The sequence below is a fragment of the Heptranchias perlo genome, unplaced genomic scaffold (genome assembly GCF_035084215.1).
Source record: "Heptranchias perlo isolate sHepPer1 unplaced genomic scaffold, sHepPer1.hap1 HAP1_SCAFFOLD_225, whole genome shotgun sequence".
Taxonomy (NCBI): Eukaryota; Metazoa; Chordata; class Chondrichthyes; order Hexanchiformes; family Hexanchidae; genus Heptranchias; species Heptranchias perlo.
The window spans coordinates 17501-45462 of record NW_027139239.1 but is presented as its reverse complement, the minus strand read 5'-3'; the positions used below and the strand labels follow the sequence as shown (position 1 = coordinate 45462).

Genomic DNA, 27962 nt, shown 5'->3' with positions numbered 1-27962 from the left:
CTCTCTGTGTAACACTGATCTATCTATCACTCTCTGTGTAACACTGATCTAACTGTCACTCTCTGTGGAACACTGATCTATCCATCACTCTCTCTGTGTAACACTGATCTATCTGTCACTCTCTGTGTATCACTGATCTATCTATCACTCTCTCTGTGTAACACTGATCGATCTATCACTCTCTGTGTATCACTGATCTATCTATCACTCTTTCTGTATCACTGATCTATCGATCACTCTCTCTGTATCACTGATCTATCCATCACTCTCTGTTTATCACTGATCTATCTATCACTCTCTCTCTGTATCACTGATCTATCTATCACTCTCTCTGTGTAACACTGATCTATCTATCACTCTCTCTGTGTATCACTGAACTATCTATCACTCCCTGTGTAACACTGATCTATCTATCACTCTCTCTGTGTCACACTGATCTATCTATCACTCTCTGTGTAACACTGATCTGTCAATCACTCCCTGTGTATCACTGATCTATCTATCACTCTCTCTGTGTAACACTGATCTATCTATCACTCCCTGTGTAACACTGATCTATCTATCACTCTCTCTGTGTAACACTGATCTATCTATCACTCTCTGTGTAACACTGATCTATCTATCAATCCCTGTGTAACACTGATCTATCTATCACTCTCTCTGTGTAACACTGATCCAACTATCACTCCCTGTGTAACACTGATCTATCTATCACTCTCTCTGTGTAACACTGATCTATCTATCACTCTCTGTGTAACACTGATCTATCGATCACTCCCTGTGTCACACTGATCTATCTATCACTCTCTCTGTGTATCACTGATCTATCTATCACTCTCTCTGTGTAACACTGATCTATCTATCACTCTCTGTGTATCACTGATCTATCTATCACTCTCTCTGTGTAACACTGATCTATCTATCACTCTCTCTGTGTATCACTGATCTATCTATCACTCCCTGTGTGACACTGATCTATCTATCACTCTCTCTGTGTCACACTGATCTATCTATCACTCTCTGTGTAACACTGATCTATCAATCACTCCCTGTGTATCACTGATCTATCTATCACTCTCTCTGTGTAACACTGATCTATCTATCACTCCCTGTGTAACACTGATCTATCTATCACTCTCTCTGTGTAACACTGATCTATCTATCACTCTCTGTGTAACACTGATCTATCTATCAATCCCTGTGTAACACTGATCTATCTATCACTCTCTCTGTGTAACACTGATCCAACTATCACTCCCTGTGTAACACTGATCTATCTATCACTCTCTCTGTGTATCACTGATCTATCTATCACTCTCTGTGTAACACTGATCCATCTATCACTCCCTGTGTAACACTGATCTATCTATCACTCTCAGTGTAACACTGATCTATCTATCACTGTCTCTGTGTAACACTGATCTATCTATCAATCCCTGTGTAACACTGATCTATCTATCACTCTCTCTGTGTAACACTGATCCAACTATCACTCCCTGTGTAACACTGATCTATCTATCACTCTCTCTGTGTATCACTGATCTATCTATCACTCCCTGTGTATCACTGATCTTTCTATCACTCTCTCTGTGTAACACTGATCTATCTATCACTCTCTGTGTATCACTGATCTATCTATCACTCTCTCTGTGTAACACTGATCTATCTATCACTCTCTGTGTATCACTGATCTTTCTATCACTCTCTCTGTATCACTGATCTATCTATCACTCTCTCTGTATCACTGATCTATCTATCACTCTCTGTTTATCACTGATCTATCTATCACTCTCTCTGTGTATCACTGATCTATCTATCACTCTCTCTGTGGAACACTGATCGATCTATCACTCTCTCTGTATCACTGATCTATCTATCACTCTCTGTGTATCACTGATCTATCTATCACTCTCTCTGTGGAACACTGATCTATCTATCACTCTCTCTGTATCACTGATCTATCTATCACACTCTCTGTGGAACACTGATCTATCTGTCACTCCCTGTGCAACACTGATCTATCTATCACTCTCTCTGTGTATCACTGATCTATCTATCACTCCCTGTGTAACACTGATCTATCTATCACTCCCTGTGGAACACTGATCTATCTATCACTCTCTCTGTGTAACACTGATCTATCTGTCACTCTCTCTGTGTAACACTGATCTATCTATCACTCTCTCTGTGTAACACTGATCTATCTATCACTCTCTGTGTAACACTGATCTATCTATCACTCTCTCGGTGTAACACTGATCGATCTATCACTCCCTGTGTAACACTGATCTATCTATCACTCTCTCTGTGTAACACTGATCTATCTATCACTCTCTCTGTGTAACACTGATCTATCTATCACTCTCTCTGTGTAACACTGATCTATCTATCACTCTCTCTGTGTAACACTGATCTATCTATCACTCTCTCTGTTTATCACTGATCTATCTGTCACTCTCTCTGTGTATCACTGATCTATCTATCACTCTCTCTGTGGAACACTGTTCGATCTATCACTCTCTCTGTATCACTGATCTATCTATCACTCTCTGTGTATCACTGATCTATCTATCACACTCTCTGTGTAACACTGATCCATCTATCACTCCCTGTGCAACACTGATCTATCTATCACTCTCTCTGTGTATCACTGATCTTTCTATCACTCCCTGTGTAACACTGATCTATCTATCACTCTCTCTGTGTAACACTGATCTATCTATCACTCTCTGTGTATCACTGATCTGTCTATCACTCTCTGTGTAACACTGATCTATCTATCAATCTCTGTGTATCACTGATCTATCTATCACTCTCTGTGTAACACTGATCTATCTATCACTCTCTGTGTATCACTGATCTATCTATCACTCTCTCTGTATCACTGATCTATCTATCACTCTCTCTGTGTAACACTGATCTATCTATCACTCTCTCTGTGTATCACTGATCTATCTATCACTCCCTGTGTAACACTGATCTATCTATCACTCTCTCTGTGTCACACTGATCTATCTATCACTCTCTGTGTAACACTGATCTATCAATCACTCCCTGTGTATCACTGATCTATCTATCACTCTCTCTGTGTAACACTGATCTATCTATCACTCCCTGTGTAACACTGACCTATCTATCACTCTCTCTGTGTAACACTGATCTATCTATCACTCTCTGTGTAACACTGATCTATCTATCAATCCCTGTGTAACACTGATCTATCTATCACTCTCTCTGTGTAACACTGATCCAACTATCACTCCCTGTGTAACACTGATCTATCTATCACTCTCTCTGTGTAACACTGATCTATCTATCACTCTCTGTGTAACACTGATCTATCGATCACTCCCTGTGTAACACTGATCTATCTATCACTCTCTCTGTGGATCACTGATCTATCTATCACTCTCTCTGTGTAACACTGATCTATCTATCACTCTCTGTGTATCACTGATCTATCTATCACTCTCTCTGTGTAACACTGATCTATCTATCACTCTCTCTGTGTATCACTGATCTATCTATCACTCCCTGTGTAACACTGATCTATCTATCACGCTCTCTGTGTCACACTGATCTATCTATCACTCTCTGTGTAACACTGATCTATCAATCACTCCCTGTGTATCACTGATCTATCTATCACTCTCTCTGTGTAACACTGATCTATCTATCACTCCCTGTGTAACACTGATCTATCTATCACTCTCTGTGTAACACTGATCTATCTATCAATCCCTGTGTAACACTGATCTATCTATCACTCTCTCTGTGTAACACTGATCCAACTGTCACTCCCTGTGTAACACTGATCTATCTATCACTCTCTCTGTGTATCACTGATCTATCTATCACTCTCTGTGTAACACTGATCTATCTATCACTCCCTGTGTAACACTGATCTATCTGTCACTCTCTGTGTAACACTGATCTATCTATCACTCTCTCTGTGTAACACTGATCTATCTATCACTCTCTGTGTATCACTGATCTATCTATCACTCTCTCTGTGTAACACTGATCTATCTATCACTCTCTGTGTATCACTGATCTATCTATCACTCTCTCTGTATCACTGATCTATCTATCACTCTCTGTTTATCACTGATCTATCTATCACTCTCTCTGTGTATCACTGATCTATCTATCACTCTCTCTGTGGAACACTGATCGATCTATCACTCTCTCTGTATCACTGATCTATCTATCACTCTCTGTGTATCACTGATCTATCTATCACTCTCTCTGTATCACTGATCTATCTATCACACTCTCTGTGTAACACTGATCTATCTATCACTCCCTGTGCAACACTGATCTATCTATCACTCTCTCTGTGTATCACTGATCTATCTATCACTCCCTGTGTAACACTGATCTATCTATCACTCTCTCTGTGTAACACTGATCTATCTATCACTCTCTGTGTATCAATGATCTATCTATCACTCTCTGTGTAACACTGATCTATCTATCAATCTCTGTGTATCACTGATGTATCTATCACTCTCTGTGTGACACTGATCTATCTATCACTCTCTCTGTGTATCACTGATCTATCTATCACTCCCTGTGGAACACTGATCTATCTATCACTCTCTCTGTGTAACACTGATCTATCTATCACTCTCTCTGTGTAACACTGATCTATCTATCACTCTCTCTGTGTAACACTGATCTATCTATCACTCTCTCGGTGTAACACTGATCTATCTATCACTCCCTGTGTAACACTGATCTATCTATCACTCTCTCTGTGCAACACTGATCTATCTATCACTCTCTCTGTGTAACACTGATCTATCTATCACTCTCTCTGTGTAACACTGATCTATCTATCACTCTCTCTGTGTAACACTGATCTATCTATCACTCTCTCTGTGTAACACTGATCTATCTATCACTCTCTCTGTGTAACACTGATCTATCTATCACTCTCTCTGTGTAACACTGATCTATCTATCACTCTCTCTGTGTGTCACTGATCTATCTATCACTCTCTCTGTATCACTGATCTATCTATCACTCTCTGTGTAACACTGATCTATCTATCACTCCCTGTGTAACACTGATCTATCTATCACTCCCTGTGTAACACTGATCTATCTATCACTCCCTGTGTAACACTGATCTATCTATCACTCTCTGTGTAACACTGATCTATCTATCACTCTCTGTGTATCACTGATCTATCTATCACTCTCTGTGTCACACTGATCTATCTATCACTCTCTGTGTATCACTGATCTATCTATCACTCTCTGTGTAACACTGATCTATCTGTCACTCTCTGTGTATCACTGATCTATCTATCACTCCCTGTGTAACACTGATCTATCTATCACTCTCTCTGTGTATCACTGATCTATCACTCTCTCTGTGTAACACTGATCTATCTATCACTCTCTGTGTATCACTGATCTATCTATCACTCTCTCTGTGTAACACTGATCTATCTATCACTCTCTCTGTGTAACACTGATCTATCTATCACTCTCTCTGTGTAACACTGATCTATCTATCACTCTCTCTGTGTGTCACTGATCTATCTATCACTCTCTGTGTAACACTGATCTATCTATCACTCCCTGTGTAACACTGATCTATCTATCACTCCCTGTGTAACACTGATCTATCTATCACTCCCTGTGTAACACTGATCTATCTATCACTCTCTGTGTAACACTGATCTATCTATCACTCTCTGTGTATCACTGATCTATCTATCACTCTCTGTGTCACACTGATCTATCTATCACTCTCTGTGTAACACTGATCTATCTATCACTCTCTGTGTAACACTGATCTATCTGTCACTCTCTGTGTATCACTGATCTATCTATCACTCCCTGTGTAACACTGATCTATCTATCACTCTCTCTGTGTATCACTGATCTATCACTCTCTCTGTGTAACACTGATCTATCTATCACTCTCTGTGTATCACTGATCTATCTATCACTCTCTCTGTGTAACACTGATCTATCTATCACTCTCTCTGTGTATCACTGATCTATCTATCACTCCCTGTGTAACACTGATCTATCTATCACTCTCTCTGTGTCACACTGATCTATCTATCACTCTCTGTGCAACACTGATCTATCAATCACTCCCTGTGTATCAAGGATCTATCTATCACTCTCTCTGTGTAACACTGATCTATCTATCACTCTCTGTGTAACACTGATCTATCTATCACTCCCTGTGTAACACTGATCTATCTATCACTCTCTCTGTGTAACACTGATCTATCTATCACTCCCTGTGTAACACTGATCTATCTATCACTCTCTCTGTGTATCACTGATCTATCTATCACTCTCTGTGTAACACTGATCTATCTATCACTCCCTGTGTAACACTGATCTATCTATCACTCTCTGTGTAACACTGATCTATCTATCACTCCCTGTGCATCACTGATCTATCTATCACTCTCTGTGTAACACTGATCTATCTATCACTCTCTGTGTAACACTGATCTATCTGTCACTCTCTGTGTAACACTGATCTATCTATCACTCTCTCTGTGTAACACTGATCTATGTATCACTCTCTGTGTATCACTGATCTATCTATCACTCTCTCTGTGTAACACTGATCTATCTATCACTCTCTGTGTATCACTGATCTATCTATCACTCTCTCTGTATCACTGATCTATCTATCACTCTCTCTGTATCACTGATCTATCTATCACTCTCTGTTTATCACTGATCTATCTATCACTCTCTCTGTGGAACACTGATCGATCTATCACTCTCTCTGTATCACTGATCTATCTATCACTCTCTCTGTATCACTGATCTATCTATCACACTCTCTGTGTAACACTGATCTATCTATCACTCCCTGTGTATCACTGATCTATCTATCACTCTCTCTGTGTAACACTGATCGATCTATCACTCCCTGTGTAACACTGATCTATCTATCATGCTCTCTGTGTAACACTGATCTATCTATCACTCTCTGTGTAACACTGATCTATCTATCACTCCCTGTGTAACACTGATCTATCTATCACTCTCTCTGTGTAACACTGATCCAACTATCACTCCCTGTGTAACACTGATCTATCTATCACTCTCTCTGTGTATCACTGATCTATCTATCACTCTCTGTGCAACACTGATCTATCTCTCACTCCCTGTGTAACACTGATCTATCTATCACTCTCTGTGTAACACTGATCTATCACTCCCTGTGCATCACTGATCTATCTATCACTCTCTGTGTAACACTGATCTATCTGTCACTCTCTGTGTAACACTGATCTATCTATCAATCTCTCTGTGTTACACTGATCTATCTATCACTCTCTGTGTATCACTGATCTATCTATCACTCTCTCTGTGTAACACTGATCTATCTATCACTCTCTGTGTATCACTGATCTATCTATCACTCTCTCTGTATCACTGATCTATCTATCACTCTCTCTGTATCACTGATCTATCTATCACTCTCTGTTTATCACTGATCTATCTATCACTCTCTCTGTGTATCACTGATCTATCTATCACTCTCTCTGTGGAACACTGATCGATCTATCACTCTCTCTGTATCACTGATCTATCTATCACTCTCTGTGTATCACTGATCTATCTATCACTCTCTCTGTATCACTGATCTATCTATCACACTCTCTGTGTAACACTGATCTATCTATCACTCTCTCTGTGTATCACTGATCTATCTATCACTCCCTGTGCAACACTGATCTATCTATCACTCTCTCTGTGTATCACTGATCTATCTATCACTCCCTGTGGAACACTGATCTATCTATCACTCTCTCTGTGTATCACTGATCTATCTATCACACTCTCTGTGTATCACTGATCTATCTATCACTCCCTGTGGAACACTGATCTATCTATCACTCTCTCTGTGTAACACTGATCTATCTATCACTCTCTCTGTGTAACACTGATCTATCTATCACTCCCTGTGGAACACTGATCTATCTATCACTCTCTCTGTGTATCACTGATCTATCTATCACACTCTCTGTGTATCACTGATCTATCTATCACTCCCTGTGGAACACTGATCTATCTATCACTCTCTCTCTGTATCACTGATCTATCTATCACACTCTCTGTGTAACACTGATCTATCTATCACTCTCTCTGTGTATCACTGATCTATCTATCACTCCCTGTGGAACACTGATCTATCTATCACTCTCTCTGTGTATCACTGATCTATCTATCACACTCTCTGTGTATCACTGATCTATCTATCACTCCCTGTGGAACACTGATCTATCTATCACTCTCTCTCTGTATCACTGATCTATCTATCACACTCTCTGTGTAACACTGATCTATCTATCACTCTCTCTCTGTATCACTGATCTATCTATCACACTCTCTGTGTAACACTGATCTATCTATCACTCTCTCTGTGTATCACTGATCTATCTATCACTCCCTGTGGAACACTGATCTATCTATCACTCTCTCTGTGTAACACTGATCTATCTGTCACTCCCTGTGGAACACTGATCTATCTATCACTCTCTCTGTGTAACACTGATCTATCTATCACTCTCTCTGTGTATCACTGATCTATCTATCACTCCCTGTGGAACACTGATCTATCTATCACTCTCTCTGTGTATCACTGATCTATCTATCACTCCCTGTGTAACACTGATCTATCTATCACTCCCTGTGGAACACTGATCTATCTATCACTCTCTCTGTGTAACACTGATCTATCTATCACTCTCTCTGTGTAACACTGATCTATCTATCACACTCTCTGTGTAACACTGATCTATCTATCACTCTCTCGGTGTAACACTGATCTATCTATCACTCCCTGTGTAACACTGATCTATCTATCACTCTCTCTGTGTAACACTGATCTATCTATCACTCTCTCTGTGTAACACTGATCTATCTATCACTCTCTCTGTGTAACACTGATCTATCTATCACTCTCTCTGTGTAACACTGATCTATCTATCACTCTCTCTGTGTAACACTGATCTATCTATCACTCTCTCTGTGTAACACTGATCGATCTATCACTCTCTCTGTGTATCACTGATCTATCTATCACTCCCTGTGTAACACTGATCTATCTATCACTCCCTGTGTAACACTGATCTATCTATCACTCTCTGTGTAACACTGATCTATCTATCACTCTCTGTGTATCACTGATCTATCTATCACTCTCTGTGTAACACTGATCTATCTATCACTCTCTGTGTATCACTGATCTATCTATCACTCTCTGTGTAACACTGATCTATCTATCACTCTCTCTGTGTATCACTGATCTATCTATCACTCTCTCTGTGTAACACTGATCTATCTATCACTCTCTGTGTATCACTGATCTATCTATCACTCTCTGTGTATCACTGATCTATCTATCACTCTCTCTGTGTAACACTGATCTATCTATCACTCTCTCTGTGTATCACTGATCTATCTATCACTCCCTGTGTAACACTGATCTATTTATCACTCTCTCTGTGTCACACTGATCTATCTATCACTCTCTCTGTGTAACACTGATCTATCAATCACTCCCTGTGTATCACTGATCTATCTATCACTCTCTCTGTGTAACACTGATCTATCTATCACTCCCTGTGTAACACTGATCTATCTATCACTCTCTCTCTGTGTAACACTGATCTATCTATCACTCTCTGTGTAACACTGATCTATCTATCACTCCCTGTGTAACACTGATCTATCTATCACTCTCTCTGTGTAACACTGATCTATCTATCACTCCCTGTGTAACACTGATCTATCTATCACTCTCTCTGTGTATCACTGATCTATCTATCACTCTCTGTGTAACACTGATCTGTCCATCACTCCCTGTGCAACACTGATCTATCTATCACTCCCTGTGTCACACTGATCGATCTATCACTCTCTCTGTGTAACACTGATCTATCTATCACTCTCTCTGTGTAACACTGATCTATCTATCACTCTCTGTGTAACACTGATCTATCTATCACACTCTCTGTGTAACACTGATCTATTTATCACTCCCTGTGTAACACTGATCTATCTATCACTCTCTCTGTGTAACACTGATCTATCTATCACTCTCTGTGTAACACTGATCTATCTATCACTCTCTGTGTATCACTGATCTATCTATCACTCTCTGTGTATCACTGATCTATCTATCACTCTCTCTGTGTAACACTGATCTATCTATCACTCTCTCTGTGTATCACTGATCTATCTATCACTCCCTGTGTAACACTGATCTATTTATCACTCTCTCTGTGTCACACTGATCTATCTATCACTCTCTCTGTGTAACACTGATCTATCAATCACTCCCTGTGTATCACTGATCTATCTATCACTCTCTCTGTGTAACACTGATCTATCTATCACTCCCTGTGTAACACTGATCTATCTATCACTCTCTCTCTGTGTAACACTGATCTATCTATCACTCTCTGTGTAACACTGATCTATCTATCACTCCCTGTGTAACACTGATCTATCTATCACTCTCTCTGTGTAACACTGATCTATCTATCACTCCCTGTGTAACACTGATCTATCTATCACTCTCTCTGTGTATCACTGATCTATCTATCACTCTCTGTGTAACACTGATCTGTCCATCACTCCCTGTGCAACACTGATCTATCTATCACTCCCTGTGTCACACTGATCGATCTATCACTCTCTCTGTGTAACACTGATCTATCTATCACTCTCTCTGTGTAACACTGATCTATCTATCACTCTCTCTGTGTAACACTGATCTATCTATCACTCTCTCTGTGTAACACTGATCTATCTATCACACTCTCTGTGTAACACTGATCTATTTATCACTCCCTGTGTAACACTGATCTATCTATCACTCTCTCTGTGTAACACTGATCTATCTATCACTCCCTGTGTAACACTGATCTATCTATCACTCTCTCTGTGTAACACTGATCTATCTATCACTCCCTGTGTAACACTGATCTATCTATCCCTCTCTCTGTGTATCACTGATCGATCTATCACTCTCTGTGTAACACTGATCTATCTATCACTCCCTGTGTAACACTGATCTATCTATCACTCTCTGTGTAACACTGATCTGTGTTACACAGGGAGTGATAGATAGATCAGTGTTGCACAGAGAGTGATAGATAGATCAGTGATACACAGAGAGAGTGATAGATAGATCAGTGTTACACAGAGAGAGTGATAGATAGATCAGTGTTACACAGAGAGAGTGATAGATAGATCAGTGTTACAAAGAGAGAGTGATAGATAGATCAGTGTTACACAGAGAGAGTGATAGATAGATCAGTGTTACACAGGGAGTGATAGATAGATCAGTGTTACACAGAGAGAGTGATAGATAGATCAGTGTTACACAGAGAGTGATAGATAGATCAGTGTTGCACAGGGAGTGATAGATTGATCTATCTATCACTCTCTCTGTGTCACACTGATCTATCTATCACTCCCTGTGTATCACTGATCTATCTATCACTCTCTCTGTGTAACACTGATCTATCTATCAATCTCTCTGTGTAACACTGATCTATCTATCACTCTCTGTGTATCACTGATCTATCTATCACTCTCTCTGTGTAACACTGATCTATCTATCACTCTCTGTGTATCACTGATCTATCTATCACTCTCTCTGTATCACTGATCTATCTATCACTCTCTCTGTATCACTGATCTATCTATCACTCTCTGTTTATCACTGATCTATCTATCACTCTCTCTGTGTATCACTGATCTATCTATCACTCTCTCTGTGGAACACTGATCTATCTATCACTCTCTCTGTGTAACACTGATCTATCTATCACTCTCTGTGTAACACTGATCTATCCATCACTCCCTGTGTAACACTGATCTATCTATCACTCTCTCTGTGTAACACTGATCTATCTATCACTCCCTGTGTAACACTGATCTATCTATCACTCTCTCTGTGTATCACTGATCTATCTATCACTCTCTGTGTAACACTGATCTATCTATCACTCTCTGTGTAACACTGATCTATCTGTCACTCTCTGTGTAACACTGATCTATCTATCAATCTCTCTGTGTAACACTGATCTATCTATCACTCTCTGTGTATCACTGATCTATCTATCACTCTCTCTGTGTAACACTGATCTATCTATCACTCTCTGTGTATCACTGATCTATCTATCACTCTCTCTGTATCACTGATCTATCTATCACTCTCTCTGTATCACTGATCTATCTATCACTCTCTGTTTATCACTGATCTATCTATCACTCTCTCTGTGTATCACTGATCTATCTATCACTCTCTCTGTGGAACACTGATCGATCTATCACTCTCTCTGTATCACTGATCTATCTATCACTCTCTGTGTATCACTGATCTATCTATCACTCTCTCTGTATCACTGATCTATCTATCACACTCTCTGTGTAACACTGATCTATCTATCACTCCCTGTGTATCACTGATCTATCTATCACTCTCTCTGTGTAACACTGATCTATCTATCAATCTCTCTGTGTAACACTGATCTATCTATCACTCTCTGTGTATCACTGATCTATCTATCACTCTCTCTGTGTAACACTGATCTATCTATCACTCTCTGTGTATCACTGATCTATCTATCACTCTCTCTGTATCACTGATCTATCTATCACTCTCTCTGTATCACTGATCTATCTATCACTCTCTGTTTATCACTGATCTATCTATCACTCTCTCTGTGTATCACTGATCTATCTATCACTCTCTCTGTGGAACACTGATCTATCTATCACTCTCTCTGTGTAACACTGATCTATCTATCACTCTCTGTGTAACACTGATCTATCCATCACTCCCTGTGTAACACTGATCTATCTATCACTCTCTCTGTGTAACACTGATCTATCTATCACTCCCTGTGTAACACTGATCTATCTATCACTCTCTCTGTGTATCACTGATCTATCTATCACTCTCTGTGTAACACTGATCTATCTATCACTCTCTGTGTAACACTGATCTATCTGTCACTCTCTGTGTAACACTGATCTATCTATCAATCTCTCTGTGTAACACTGATCTATCTATCACTCTCTGTGTATCACTGATCTATCTATCACTCTCTCTGTGTAACACTGATCTATCTATCACTCTCTGTGTATCACTGATCTATCTATCACTCTCTCTGTATCACTGATCTATCTATCACTCTCTCTGTATCACTGATCTATCTATCACTCTCTGTTTATCACTGATCTATCTATCACTCTCTCTGTGTATCACTGATCTATCTATCACTCTCTCTGTGGAACACTGATCGATCTATCACTCTCTCTGTATCACTGATCTATCTATCACTCTCTGTGTATCACTGATCTATCTATCACTCTCTCTGTATCACTGATCTATCTATCACACTCTCTGTGTATCACTGATCTATCTATCACTCTCTCTGTGGAACACTGATCGATCTATCACTCTCTCTGTATCACTGATCTATCTATCACTCTCTGTGTATCACTGATCTATCTATCACTCTCTCTGTATCACTGATCTATCTATCACTCTCTCTGTGTAACACTGATCTATCTGTCACTCCCTGTGCAACACTGATCTATCTATCACTCTCTCTGTGTAACACTGATCTATCTATCACTCTCTCTGTGTATCACTGATCTATCTATCACTCCCTGTGGAACACTGATCTATCTATCACTCTCTCTGTGTAACACTGATCTATCTATCACTCTCTCTGTGTAACACTGATCTATCTATCACTCTCTCGGTGTAACACTGATCTATCTATCACTCCCTGTGTAACACTGATCTATCTATCACTCTCTCTGTGTAACACTGATCTATCTATCACTCTCTCTGTGTAACACTGATCTATCTATCACTCTCTCTGTGTAACACTGATCTATCTATCACTCTCTCTGTGTAACACTGATCTATCTATCACTCTCTCTGTGTAACACTGATCTATCTATCACTCTCTCTGTGTAACACTGATCTATCTATCACTCTCTCTGTGTATCACTGATCTATCTATCACTCCCTGTGCAACACTGATCTATCTATCACTCCCTGTGTAACACTGATCTATCTATCACTCTCTGTGTAACACTGATCTATCTATCACTCTCTGTGTATCACTGATCTATCTATCACTCTCTGTGTAACACTGATCTATCTATCACTCTCTGTGTATCACTGATCTATCTATCACTCTCTGTGTAACACTGATCTATCTATCACTCTCTGTGTATCACTGATCGATCTATCACTCCCTGTGTAACACTGATCTATCTATCACTCTCTCTGTGTATCACTGATCTATCTATCACTCTCTCTGTGTAACACTGATCTATCTATCACTCTCTGTGTATCACTGATCTATCTATCACTCTCTCTGTGTAACACTGATCTATCTATCACTCTCTCTGTGTATCACTGATCTATCTATCACTCCCTGTGTAACACTGATCTATTTATCACTCTCTCTGTGTCACACTGATCTATCTATCACTCTCTGTGTAACACTGATCTATCAATCACTCCCTGTGTATCACTGATCTATCTATCACTCTCTCTGTGTAACACTGATCTATCTATCACTCCCTGTGTAACACTGATCTATCTATCACTCTCTCTCTGTGTAACACTGATCTATCTATCACTCTCTGTGTAACACTGATCTATCTATCACTCCCTGTGTAACACTGATCTATCTATTACTCTCTCTGTGTAACACTGATCTATCTATCACTCCCTGTGTAACACTGATCTATCTATCACTCTCTCTGTGTATCACTGATCTATCTATCACTCTCTGTGTAACACTGATCTGTCTATCACTCCCTGTGCAACACTGATCTATCTATCACTCCCTGTGTCACACTGATCGATCTATCACTCTCTCTGTGTAACACTGATCTATCTATCACTCTCTCTGTGTAACACTGATCTATCTATCACTCTCTGTGTAACACTGATCTATCTATCACACTCTCTGTGTAACACTGATCTATTTATCACTCCCTGTGTAACACTGATCTATCTATCACTCTCTCTGTGTATCACTGATCTATCTATCACTCTCTCTGTGTAACACTGATCTATCTATCACTCTCTGTGTATCACTGATCTATCTATCACTCTCTCTGTGTAACACTGATCTATCTATCACTCTCTCTGTGTATCACTGATCTATCTATCACTCCCTGTGTAACACTGATCTATTTATCACTCTCTCTGTGTCACACTGATCTATCTATCACTCTCTGTGTAACACTGATCTATCAATCACTCCCTGTGTATCACTGATCTATCTATCACTCTCTCTGTGTAACACTGATCTATCTATCACTCCCTGTGTAACACTGATCTATCTATCACTCTCTCTCTGTGTAACACTGATCTATCTATCACTCTCTGTGTAACACTGATCTATCTATCACTCCCTGTGTAACACTGATCTATCTATTACTCTCTCTGTGTAACACTGATCTATCTATCACTCCCTGTGTAACACTGATCTATCTATCACTCTCTCTGTGTATCACTGATCTATCTATCACTCTCTGTGTAACACTGATCTGTCTATCACTCCCTGTGCAACACTGATCTATCTATCACTCCCTGTGTCACACTGATCGATCTATCACTCTCTCTGTGTAACACTGATCTATCTATCACTCTCTCTGTGTAACACTGATCTATCTATCACTCTCTGTGTAACACTGATCTATCTATCACACTCTCTGTGTAACACTGATCTATTTATCACTCCCTGTGTAACACTGATCTATCTATCACTCTCTCTGTGTAACACTGATCTATCTATCACTCTCTCTGTGTAACACTGATCTATCTATCACTCTCTGTGTAACACTGATCTATCTATCACTCTCTCTGTGTAACACTGATCTATCTATCACTCTCTCTGTGTATCACTGATCGATCTATCACTCTCTGTGTAACACTGATCTATCTATCACTCTCTCTGTGTAACACTGATCTATCTATCACTCTCTCTGTGTAACACTGATCTATCTATCACTCTCTCTGTGTAACACTGATCTATCTATCACTCTCTCTGTGTAACACTGATCTATCTATCACTCTCTCTGTGTAACACTGATCTATCTATCACTCTCTCTGTGTAACACTGATCTATCTATCACTCCCTGTGTAACACTGATCTATCTATCACTCTCTCTGTGTATCACTGATCGATCTATCACTCTCTGTGTAACACTGATCTATCTATCACTCCCTGTGGAACACTGATCTATCTATCACTCTCTGTGTAACACTGATCTGTGTTACACAGGGAGTGACAGATAGATCAGTGTTGCACAGAGAGTGATAGATAGATCAGTGATACACAGAGAGAGTGATAGATAGATCAGTGTTACACAGAGAGAGTGATAGATAGATCAGTGTTACACAGAGAGAGTGATAGATAGATCAGTGTTACAAAGAGAGAGTGATAGATAGATCAGTGTTACACAGAGAGAGTGATAGATAGATCAGTGTTACACAGAGAGTGATAGATAGATCAGTGATGCACAGGGAGTGATAGATTGATCTATCTATCACTCTCTCTGTGTCACACTGATCTATCTATCACTCCCTGTGTAACACTGATCTATCTATCACTCTCTCTGTGTATCACTGATCTATCTATCACTCCCTGTGTAACACTGATCTATCTATCACTCCCTGTGTAACACTGATCTATCTATCACTCTCTGTGTAACACTGATCTATCTATCACTCCCTGTGTAACACAGATCAGTGTTACACAGAGAGTGATAGATAGATCAGTGTTACACAGGGAGTGATAGATAGATCAGTGTTACACAGAGAGTGATAGATCGATCAGTGATACACAGAGAGAGTGATAGATAGATCAGTGTTACACAGAGAGTGATAGATAGATCAGTGTTACACAGAGAGAGTGATAGATAGATCAGTGTTACACAGGGAGTGATAAATAGATCAGTGTTACACAGAGAGTGTGATAGATAGATCAGTGTTACACAGAGAGTGATAGATAGATCAGTGTTACACAGAGAGAGTGATAGATAGATCAGTGTTACACAGGGAATGATAGATAGATCAGTGTCACACAGAGAGTGATAGATAGATCAATCTATCACTCCCTGTGCATCACTGATCTATCTATCACTCTCTGTGTAACACTGATCTATCTCTCACTCTCTCTGTGTAACACTGATCTATCTATCACTCTCTCTGTGTAACACTGATCTATCTATCACTCTCTCTGTGTAACACTGATCTATCTATCACTCTCTCTGTGTAACACTGATCTATCTATCACTCTCTCTGTGTAACACTGATCTATCTATCACTCTCTCTGTGTAACACTGATCTATCTATCACTCTCTCTGTGTAACACTGATCTATCTATCACTCTCTCTGTGTATCAATGATCTATCTATCACTCTCTCTGTATCACTGATCTATCTATCACTCTCTGTGTAACACTGATCTATCCATCACTCCCTGTGTTACACTGATCTATCTATCACTCCCTGTGTAACACTGATCTATCTATCAATCTCTGTGTATCACTGATGTATCTATCACTCTCTGTGTGACACTGATCTATCTATCACTCTCTCTGTGTATCACTGATCTATCTATCACTCCCTGTGGAACACTGATCTATCTTTCACTCTCTCTGTGTAACACTGATCTATCTATCACTCTCTCTGTGTAACACTGATCTATCTATCACTCTCTCTGTGTTCCACTGATCTATCTATCACTCTCTCTGTGTATCAATGATCTATCTATCACTCTCTCTGTATCACTGATCTATCTATCACTCTCTGTGTAACACTGATCTATCCATCACTCCCTGTGTTACACTGATCTATCTATCACTCCCTGTGCAACACTGATCTATCTATCAATCTCTGTGTAACACTGATCTATCTATCACTCTCTCGGTGTAACACTGATCTATCTATCACTCCCTGTGTAACACTGATCTATCTATCACTCTCTCTGTGCAACTCTGATCTATCTATCACTCTCTCTGTGTAACACTGATCTATCTATCACTCTCTCTGTGTAACACTGATCTATCTATCACTCTCTCTGTGTAACACTGATCTATCTGTCACTCTCTCTGTGTAACACTGATCTATCTATCACTCTCTCTGTGTAACACTGATCTATCTATCACTCTCTCTGTGTAACACTGATCTATCTATCACTCTCTCTGTGTAACACTGATCTATCTATCACTCTCTCTGTGTAACACTGATCTATCTATCACTCTCTCTGTGTAACACTGATCTATCTATCACTCTCTCTGTGTAACACTGATCTATCTATCACTCTCTCTGTGTATCAATGATCTATCTATCACTCTCTCTGTATCACTGATCTATCTATCACTCTCTGTGTAACACTGATCTATCCATCACTCCCTGTGTTACACTGATCTATCTATCACTCCCTGTGTAACACTGATCTATCTATCACTCCCTGTGTAACACTGATCTATCTATCACTCTCTGTGTAACACTGATCTATCTATCACTCTCTGTGTATCACTGATCTATCTATCACTCTCTCTGTATCACTGATCTATCTATCACTCTCTGTGTATCACTGATCTATCTATCACTCTCTCTGTGTAACACTGATCTATCTATCACTCCCTGTGTAACACCGATCTATCTATCACTCTCTCTGTGTATCACTGATCTATCTATCACTCTCTGTGTAACAATGATCTATCTATCACTCCCTGTGTAACACTGATCTATCTGTCACTCCCTGTGCATCACTGATCTATCTATCACTCTCTGTGTAACACTGATCTATCTATCACTCTCTCTGTATCACTGATCTATCTATCACTCTCTGTGTATCACTGATCGATCTATCAATCTCTCTGTGTCACTGATCTATCTATCACACTCTCTGTGTAACACTGATCTATCTATCACTCCCTGTGTAACACTGATCTATCTATCACTCTCTCTGTGTATCACTGATCTATCTATCACTCTCTGTGTAACACTGATCTATCTATCACTCTCTCTGTGTATCACTGATCTATCTATCACTCTCTCTGTGTAACATTGATCTCTCTATCACTCTCTGTGTATCACTGATCTATCTCTCACTCTCTCTGTATCACTGATCTATCTATCACTCCCTGTGTAACACTGATCTATCTATCACTCTCTCTGTGTAACACTGATCTATCTATCACTCCCTGTGTAACACTGATCTATCTATCACTCCCTGTGTAACACTGATCTATCTATCACTCTCTCTGTGTAACACTGATCTATCTATCACTCTCTCTGTGCAACACTGATCTATCTATCACTCTCTGTGTAACACTGATCTATCCATCACTCTCTGTGTAACACTGATCTATCTATCACTCTCTCTGTGTAACACTGATCTATCTATCACTCTCTCTCTGTAACACTGATCTATCTATCACTCCCTGTGTCACACTGATCTATCTATCACTCTCTCTGTGTAACACTGATCTATCTATCACTCTCTCTGTGTAACACTGATCTATCTATCACTCTCTCTGTGTAACACTGATCTATCTATCACTCTCTCTGTGTAACACTGATCTATCTATCACTCTCTCTGTGTAACACTGTTCTATCTGTCACTCTCTCTGTGTAACACTGATCTATCTATCACTCTCTCCGTGTAACACTGATCTATCTATCACTCTCTCTGTGTAACACTGATCTATCTATCACTCTCTCTGTGTAACACTGATCTATCGATCACTCTCTGTGTTACACTGATCTATCTATCACTCTCTCTGTGTATCACTGATCTATCTATCACTCTCTGTGTAACACTGATCTATCTATCACTCTCTCTGTGTAACACTGATCTATCTATCACTCTCTCTGTATCACTGATCTATCTATCACTCCCTGTGTAACACTGATCTATCTATCACTCTCTCTGTGTAACACGGATCTATCTGTCACTCTCTGTGTATCACTGATCTATCTATCACTCTCTCTGTGTAACACTGATCTATCTATCCCTCTCTGTGTATCACTGATCTATCTATCACTCTCTCTGTGTAATACTGATCTATCACTCTCTCTGTGTAACACTGATCTATCTATCACTCTCTGTGTAACACTGATCTATCTATCACTCTCTGTGTATCACTGATCTATCTATCACTCCCTGTGTAACACTGATCTGTCTATCACTCTCTGTGTATCACTGATCTGTCTATCACTCTCTCTGTGTAACACTGATCTATCTATCACTCCCTGTGTAACACTGATCTATCTATCACTCTCTGTGTATCACTGATCTATCTATCACTCTCTCTGTGTGACACTGATCTATCTCTCACTCTCTCTGTGTCACACTGATCTATCTATCAATCTCTCTGTGTAACACTGATCTATCTATCACTCCCTGTGTATCACTGATCTATCTGTCACTCTCTCTGTGTAACACTGATCTATCTATCACTCTCTCTGTGTAACACTGATCTATCTATCACTCCCTGTGTATCACTGATCTATCTATCACTCTCTCTGTGTAACACTGATCTATCTATCACTCCCTGTGTAACACTGATCTATCTATCACTCTCTCTGTGTATCACTGATCTATCTATCACTCTCTCTGTGTAACACTGATCTATCTATCACTCCCTGTGTATCACTGATCTATCTATCACTCTCTCTGTGTAACACTGATCTATCTATCACTCCCTGTGTAACACTGATCTATCTATCACTCTCTCTGTGTAACACTGATCTATCTCTCACTCTCTGTGTAACACTGATCTATCTATCACTCTCTCTGTGTGACACTGATCTATCTATCACTCTCTGTGTAACACTGATCTATCTATCACTCTGTCTGTGTAACACTGATCTATCTATCACTCTCTGTGTAACACTGATCTATCTATCACTCTCTGTGTAACACTGATCTATCTATCACTCTCTGTGTAACACTGATCTATCTATCACTCTCTCTGTATCACTGATCTATCTATCACTCTCTCTGTGTGACACTGATCTATCTATCACTCTCTGTGTAACACTGATCTATCTATCACTCTGTCTGTGTAACACTGATCTATCTATCACTCTCTGTGTAACACTGATCTATCTATCACTCTCTGTGTAACACTGATCTATCTATCACTCTCTCTGTGTAACACTGATCTATCTATCACTCTCTGTGTAACACTGATCTATCTATCACTCTCTCTGTGTAACACTGATCTATCGATCACTCCCTGTGTAACACTGATCTATCTATCACTCTCTCTGTGTATCACTGATCTATCTATCACTCTCTCTGTGTATCACTGATCTATCTATCACTCTCTGTGTAACACTGATCTATCTATCACTCTCTCTGTGTAACACTGATCTATCTATCACTCTCTGTGTAACACTGATCTATCTATCACTCTCTCTGTGTAACACTGATCTATCGATCACTCCCTGTGTAACACTGATCTATCTATCACTCTCTCTGTGTATCACTGATCTATCTATCACTCTCTCTGTGTATCACTGATCTATCTATCACTCTCTCTGTGTATCACTGATCTATCTATCACTCTCTGTGTAACACTGATCTATTTATCACTCTCTGTGTAACACTGATCTCTGTATCCCTCTCTCTGTGTAACACTGTTTTATCTATCACTCTCTCTGTGTAACACTGATCTATCTATCATTCTCTGTGTAACACTGATCTATCTATCACTCTCTCTGTGTAACACTGATCTATCTATCACTCTCTGTGTAACACTGATCTATCTATCACTCTCTCTGTGTAACACTGATCTATCTATCACTCTCTGTGTAACACTGATCTATCTATCACTCTCTCTGTGTAACACTGATCTATCTATCACTCCCTGTGTAACACTGATCTATCTATCACTCTCTGTGTAACACTGATCTATCTATCACTCTCTGTGTAACACTGATCTATCTATCACTCTCTGTGTAACACTGATCTATCTATCACTCTCTGTGTAACACTGATCTATCTATCACTCTCTGTGTGACACTGATCTATCTATCACTCGCTGTGTAACACTGATCTATCTATCACTCTGTCTGTGTAACACTGATCTATCTATCACTCTCTGTGTAACACTGATCTATCTATCACTCTCTGTGTAACACTGATCTATCTATCACTCTCTGTGTAACACTGATCTATCTATCACTCTCTCTGTATCACTGATCTATCTATCACTCTCTGTGTAACACTGATCTATCTATCACTCTCTCTGTGTAACACTGATCTATCTATCACTCTCTGTGTAACACTGATCTATCTATCACTCTCTCTGTGTAACACTGATCTATCTATCACTCTCTCTGTGTAACACTGATCTATCTATCACTCTCTGTGTAACACTGATCTAGCTATCACTCTCTCTGTGTAACACTGATCTATCGATCACTCCCTGTGTAACACTGATCTATCTATCACTCTCTCTGTGTAACACTGATCTATCTATCACTCTCTCTGTGTATCACTGATCTATCTGTCACTCTCTCTGTGTATCACTGATCTATCTATCACTCTCTCTGTGTATCACTGATCTATCTATCACTCTCTCTGTGTAACACTGTTTTATCTATCACTCTCTCTGTGTAACACTGATCTATCTATCACTCTCTGTGTAACACTGATCTCTGTATCCCTCTCTCTGTGTAACACTGTTTTATCTATCACTCTCTCTGTGTAACACTGATCTATCTATCACTCTCTGTGTAACACTGATCTATCTATCACTCTCTCTGTGTAACACTGATCTATCTATCACTCTCTGTGTAACACTGATCTATCTATCACTCTCTCTGTGTAACACTGATCTATCTATCACTCTCTGTGTAACACTGATCTATCTATCACTCTCTCTGTGTAACACTGATCTATCTATCACTCCCTGTGTAACACTGATCTATCTATCACTCTCTGTGTAACACTGATCTATCTATCACTCTCTGTGTAACACTGATCTATCTATCACTCTCTGTGTAACACTGATCTATCTATCACTCTCTGTGTAACACTGATCTATCTATCACTCTCTGTTTTACACTGATCTATCTATCACTCTCTGTGTAACACTGATCTATCTATCACTCCCTGTGTAACACTGATCTATCTATCACTCTCTCTGTGTAACACTGATCTATCTATCACTCTCTCTGTGTAACACTGATCTATCTATCACTCCCTGTGTAACACTGATCTATCTATCACTCTCTGTGTATCACTGATCTATCTATCACTCTCTGTGTATCACTGATCTATCTATCACTCTCTGTGTAACACTGATCTATGTATCCCTCTCTCTGTGTAACACTGTTTTATCTATCTGATGTCTCTCAGGAGAAGCAGGAGAAGATGTGGGACATTTATGAAATGCTGGGTGGAGATGAAGACATCGTCGACCCTTCGACTGAGCTAATAAAGGAAGGTCCCATCCTGAAAGTGTCCGTCCGATCTAACTCTGCGAAGGAGAGGCATCTCTTTCTAGTATGTTGGAGTGATCAGTGGCGTTCTTTTCCAGTAGATACCTGTGCCCTTTCTGTCTGGGCTTTTCTACGTACCTGATTCATGTTGATAGATCGATCTATTCTGCCCACTTCCTCCAATATTCCTGTCCATCAAACCCCTCTCCCCTTATCCCTCAGTCTCCCCTTTTCTCCCCCTAACCTCCCCACCCCACCCCATTCTCTCACCAATAACCTGTTCACCGATGCTCAGTTTGGGTTCCGCCAGGACCACTCGGCTCCAGACCTCATTACAGCCTTGGTCCAAACATGGACAAAAGAGCTGAATTCCAGAGGTGAGGTGTGAGTGACTGCCCTTGACATCAAGGCAGCATTTGACCGAGTGTGGCACCAAGGAGCCCAAGTAAAATTGAAGTCAATGGGAATCAGGGGGAAAACTCTCCAGTGGCTGGAGTCATACCGAGCACAAAGGAAGATGGTAGTGGTTGTTGGAGGCCAATCATCTCAGCCCCAGGGCATTGCTGCAGGAGTTCCTCAGGGCAGTGTCCTAGGCCCAACCATCCTCAGCTGCTTCATCAATGACCTTCCCTCCATCATAAGGTCAGAAATGGGGATGTTCACTGATGACTGCACAGTGTTCAGTTCCATTCGCAACCCCTCAGATAATCAAGCAGTCTGAGCCCGCATGCAGCAAGACCTGGACAACATCCAGGGTTGGGCTGATAAGTGGCAAGTAACATTCGCACCAGATAAGTGTCAGGCAATGACCATCTCCAACAAGAGAGAGTCTAACCACCTCCCCTTGACATTCAACGGCATTACCATCGCCGAATCCCCCACCATCAATATCCTGGGGGGTCACCATTGACCAGAAACTTAACTGGACCAGCCACATAAATACTGTGGCCACAAGAGCAGGTCAGAGGCTGGACCTGTGTATCTGCAGTCGTACACACACCTGCGGGGGTCCCCTCCTGTCACTCCCCGGAGCGGGGATTCTCTCTCCATCATTCCCCGGGGGGAGGGGGACTCTCCCCGTCATTCCCCGGGGGGAGGGGCACTCTCCTCGTCATTCCCTGGGGGTGGGTCTCTCCCCGTCACTTCCCGGGGGGAGGGGGACTCTCCCCGTCATTCCCTGGTGGTGGGTCTCTCCTCGTTGCTTCCCGGGGGGAGGGGGACTCTCCCCGTCATTCCCTGGGGGTGGGTTTCTCCCCGTCATTCCCTGGGGGTGGGGGTGGAGGCTCACCCCACCACTCCCCGGGGTTGGGGGGGGGGGTAGAATCTTCCCATCTCTCCCGGGGGGCGGGGAAATTCTCCCAGTGAGGGGATTCTCCCCATCACTCCCTGGGGGACTCTCCCCATCACTCCCTGGGGTGACTCTCCCTGTCACTCCCTGGGGGGACTCTCCCCATCACTACCTGGGGTGACTCTCCCTATCACTCCCTGGGGGGACTCTCCCTATCACTCCCTGGGGTGACTCTCCCTATCACTCCCTGGGGGGACTCTCCCCATCACTCCCTGGGGTGACTCTCCCTATCACTCCCTGGGGGGACTCTCCCCATCACTCCCTGGGGTGACTCTCCCTATCACTCCCTGGGGGGACTCTCCCCATCACTCCCTGGGGTGACTCTCCCTATCACTCCCTGGGGGGACTCTCCCCATCACTCCCTGGGGTGACTCTCCCTATCACTCCCTGGGGGGACTCTCCCTATCACTCCCTGGGGTGACTCTCCCTATCACTCCCTGGGGGGACTCTCCCTATCACTCCCTTTGGGGGGGAATCTCCCCATCACTCCTGGAGGGGGATGGATCAAGCTCGCGGGGTTGGGGATCGAGCTGGGGGGGTTCGAGCCGGGGGGATCAAGTTGGGGGGATCGAGTTGGGGCAGGATCAAGCTGGGCGGGGGGGATCGAGTTGGGGAAAGATCAAGCTGGGGCATCGAGTTGGGGAGGATCGAGCCGAGGGATCAAGTTGGGGGGATCGAGCTGGGGGGATCGAGTTGGGGGAGGATCGAGTTGGGGGGATCGAGTTGGGGAGAATCGATTTGGGGGAGGATTGAGCCGGGGGATCGAGTTGGGGGGGGGGGGGCGGGGGGAGAATCGAGCAGGGGGATCGAGTTGGAGTGATCGAGTTGGGGGGGGATTGAGCAGGGGGATCGAGCTGGTGGATCAAGTTTGGGGGGATCGAGTTGAGGGGATCGAGTTGGGGGGTATCGACTTGGGGGGGGGATCGAGCAGGGGGATCGAACCGGGGGATCGAGTTGGGGGGGGGGGCGGGGGGAGAATCGAGCAGGGGGATCGAGTTGGAGTGATCGAGTTGGGGGGGGATTGAGCAGGGGGATCGAGCTGGTGGATCAAGTTTGGGGGGATCGAGTTGAGGGGATCGAGTTGGGGGGTATCGACTTGGGGGGGGGGATCGAGCAGGGGGATCGAACCGGGGGATCGAGGTGGGGAGGATTGAGTTGGGGGATTGAGTTGGGGGATTGAGTTGGGGGATCAAGTTTGTGGGGATCGAGTTGAGGGGATCGAGTTGGGGGGGATTGAGTTGGGGGGGATTGAGTTGGGGGGGATTGAGTTGGGGGGGATTGAGTTGGGGGGGATTGAGTTGGGGGGGATTGAGTTGGGGGATTGAGTTGGGGGGGATTGAGTTGGGGGATTGAGTTGGGGAGGATTGAGTTGGAGGATTGAGTTGGGGGATTGAGTTGGGGGGGATTGAGTTGGGGGATTGAGTTGGGGGATTGAGTTGGGGGATTGAGTTGGGGGATTGAGTTGGGGGGGATTGAGTTGGGGGATTGAGTTGGGGGATTGAGTTGGGGGATTGAGTTGGGGGGGATTGAGTTGGAGGATTGAGTTGGGGGGGATTGAGTTGGGGGATTGAGTTGGGGGATTGAGTTGGGGGGGATTGAGTTGGGGGGGATTGAGTTGGGGGGGATCGAGTTGGGGGGGATCGAGTTGGGGGGGATCAAGTTGGGGGGGATCGAGTTGGGGGGGATCGAGTTGGGGGGGATCAAGTTGGGGGGGATCGAGTTGGGGGGGATCGAGCCGGGGGGGATCAAGCCGCCTCCCCCTCTCCTCACCCCCCCAGATCTCATTGCTCTGTGTTTTATTTCAGTTGAACAACATGCTCCTTTACTGCTCCCCGAAGCTGAGTCTGGGAGGTTCACGGTTCACAGTTCGGGTCAAGCTGCTCGCTGAATCCATGCAGGTTGTTACTGTTTGCTCAGAGAATTCTTCAGCTGGGGTCTGGCATCCCCGACACTGACCCTGACCTTCACTCCCATTGCTTTACAGGTCAAGGAGATGAGTGATGCTGAGGGGCGGCTCTGCTTCCTGGTCTCAGGAAAACAGCGATCACTGGAACTCCAGGCCAGGTAGGAGCAGCCTGAGCACCCACCCACCCCCCAGACTGTGGTACAGGCCAGCACCCATCTCCCCCCCCTCCCCAGACTGTGGTACAGGCCAGGAACCACCCCCAGTTTGGGAGAGGAGGTTTCTGGGGGCGGGGGGAGGCGGGGAGGGTCCTGGGGGGTGGTTTGGGGGGGGGGAGGGTCCTGGGGGATGGTTGGGGGGGAAGGGTCGTGGGGGAGAGGGTCCTGGGGGGGGATCTTGGGGAGAGGGTCCTAGGGGGATCCTGGGGGGGTGGGTCCTGGGGATGGGGTCCTGGTGTGGGGGTGCTGGGGGGGTCCTGGGGAAGAGGTTCCTGTGGGGTGGGGGTGCCTGGGGGAGAGGGTACTAGGGGAGGGTCCTGGGGGAGGGTCCTGGGGGAGGGTCCTGGGGGAGGGTCCTGGGGGAGGGTCGTGGGGGAGGGTCGTGGGGGAGGGTCCTGTGCGGGGAGGGTCCTAGGGGAGGGTCCTGGGGGAGGGTCCTGGGGGAGGGTCCAGGGGGAGGGTCCAGGGGGAGGGTCGTGGGGGAGGGTCCTGTGCGGGGAGGGTCCTAGGGGAGGGTCCTATGCGGGGAGGGTCCTAGGGGAGGGTCCTGGGGGAGGGTCCTGGGGGAGGGTCCTGTGCGGGGAGGGTCCTAGGGGAGGGTCCTGGGGGAGGGTCGTGGGGGAGGGTCGTGGGGGAGGGTCGTGGGGGAGGGTCCTGTGCGGGGAGGGTCCTAGGGGAGGGTCCTGGGGGGTGGTTTGGGGGGGGGGAGGGTCCTGGGGGATGGTTGGGGGGGAAGGGTCGTGGGGGAGAGGGTCCTGGGGGGGGATCTTGGGGAGAGGGTCCTAGGGGGATCCTGGGGGGGAGGGTCCTGGGGATGGGGTCCTGGTGTGGGGGTGCTGGGGGGGTCCTGGGGAAGAGGTTCCTGTGGGGTGGGGGTGCCTGGGGGAGAGGGTACTAGGGGAGGGTCCTGGGGGAGGGTCCTGGGGGAGGGTCCTGGGGGAGGGTCGTGGGGGAGGGTCGTGGGGGAGGGTCCTGTG

The 27962-nt window shown here is 43.2% G+C and overlaps 1 protein-coding gene across 1 annotated transcript in view; it reads left to right on the top strand.

Annotated features, from left to right (window-relative positions):
- The window catches only part of LOC137310139 (FYVE, RhoGEF and PH domain-containing protein 2-like), a 464040-nt gene extending 437108 nt beyond the window's left edge, over positions 1-26932 (top strand). Inside the window, exons 9-11 of the mRNA XM_067978112.1 lie at positions 23434-23580; positions 26670-26762; positions 26849-26932. Of these exons, the coding sequence (XP_067834213.1) occupies positions 23434-23580; positions 26670-26762; positions 26849-26932 (324 nt within the window). The remainder of the gene's footprint in view (positions 1-23433; positions 23581-26669; positions 26763-26848) is intronic.
- The last annotated feature ends 1030 nt before the right edge of the window (positions 26933-27962 follow it).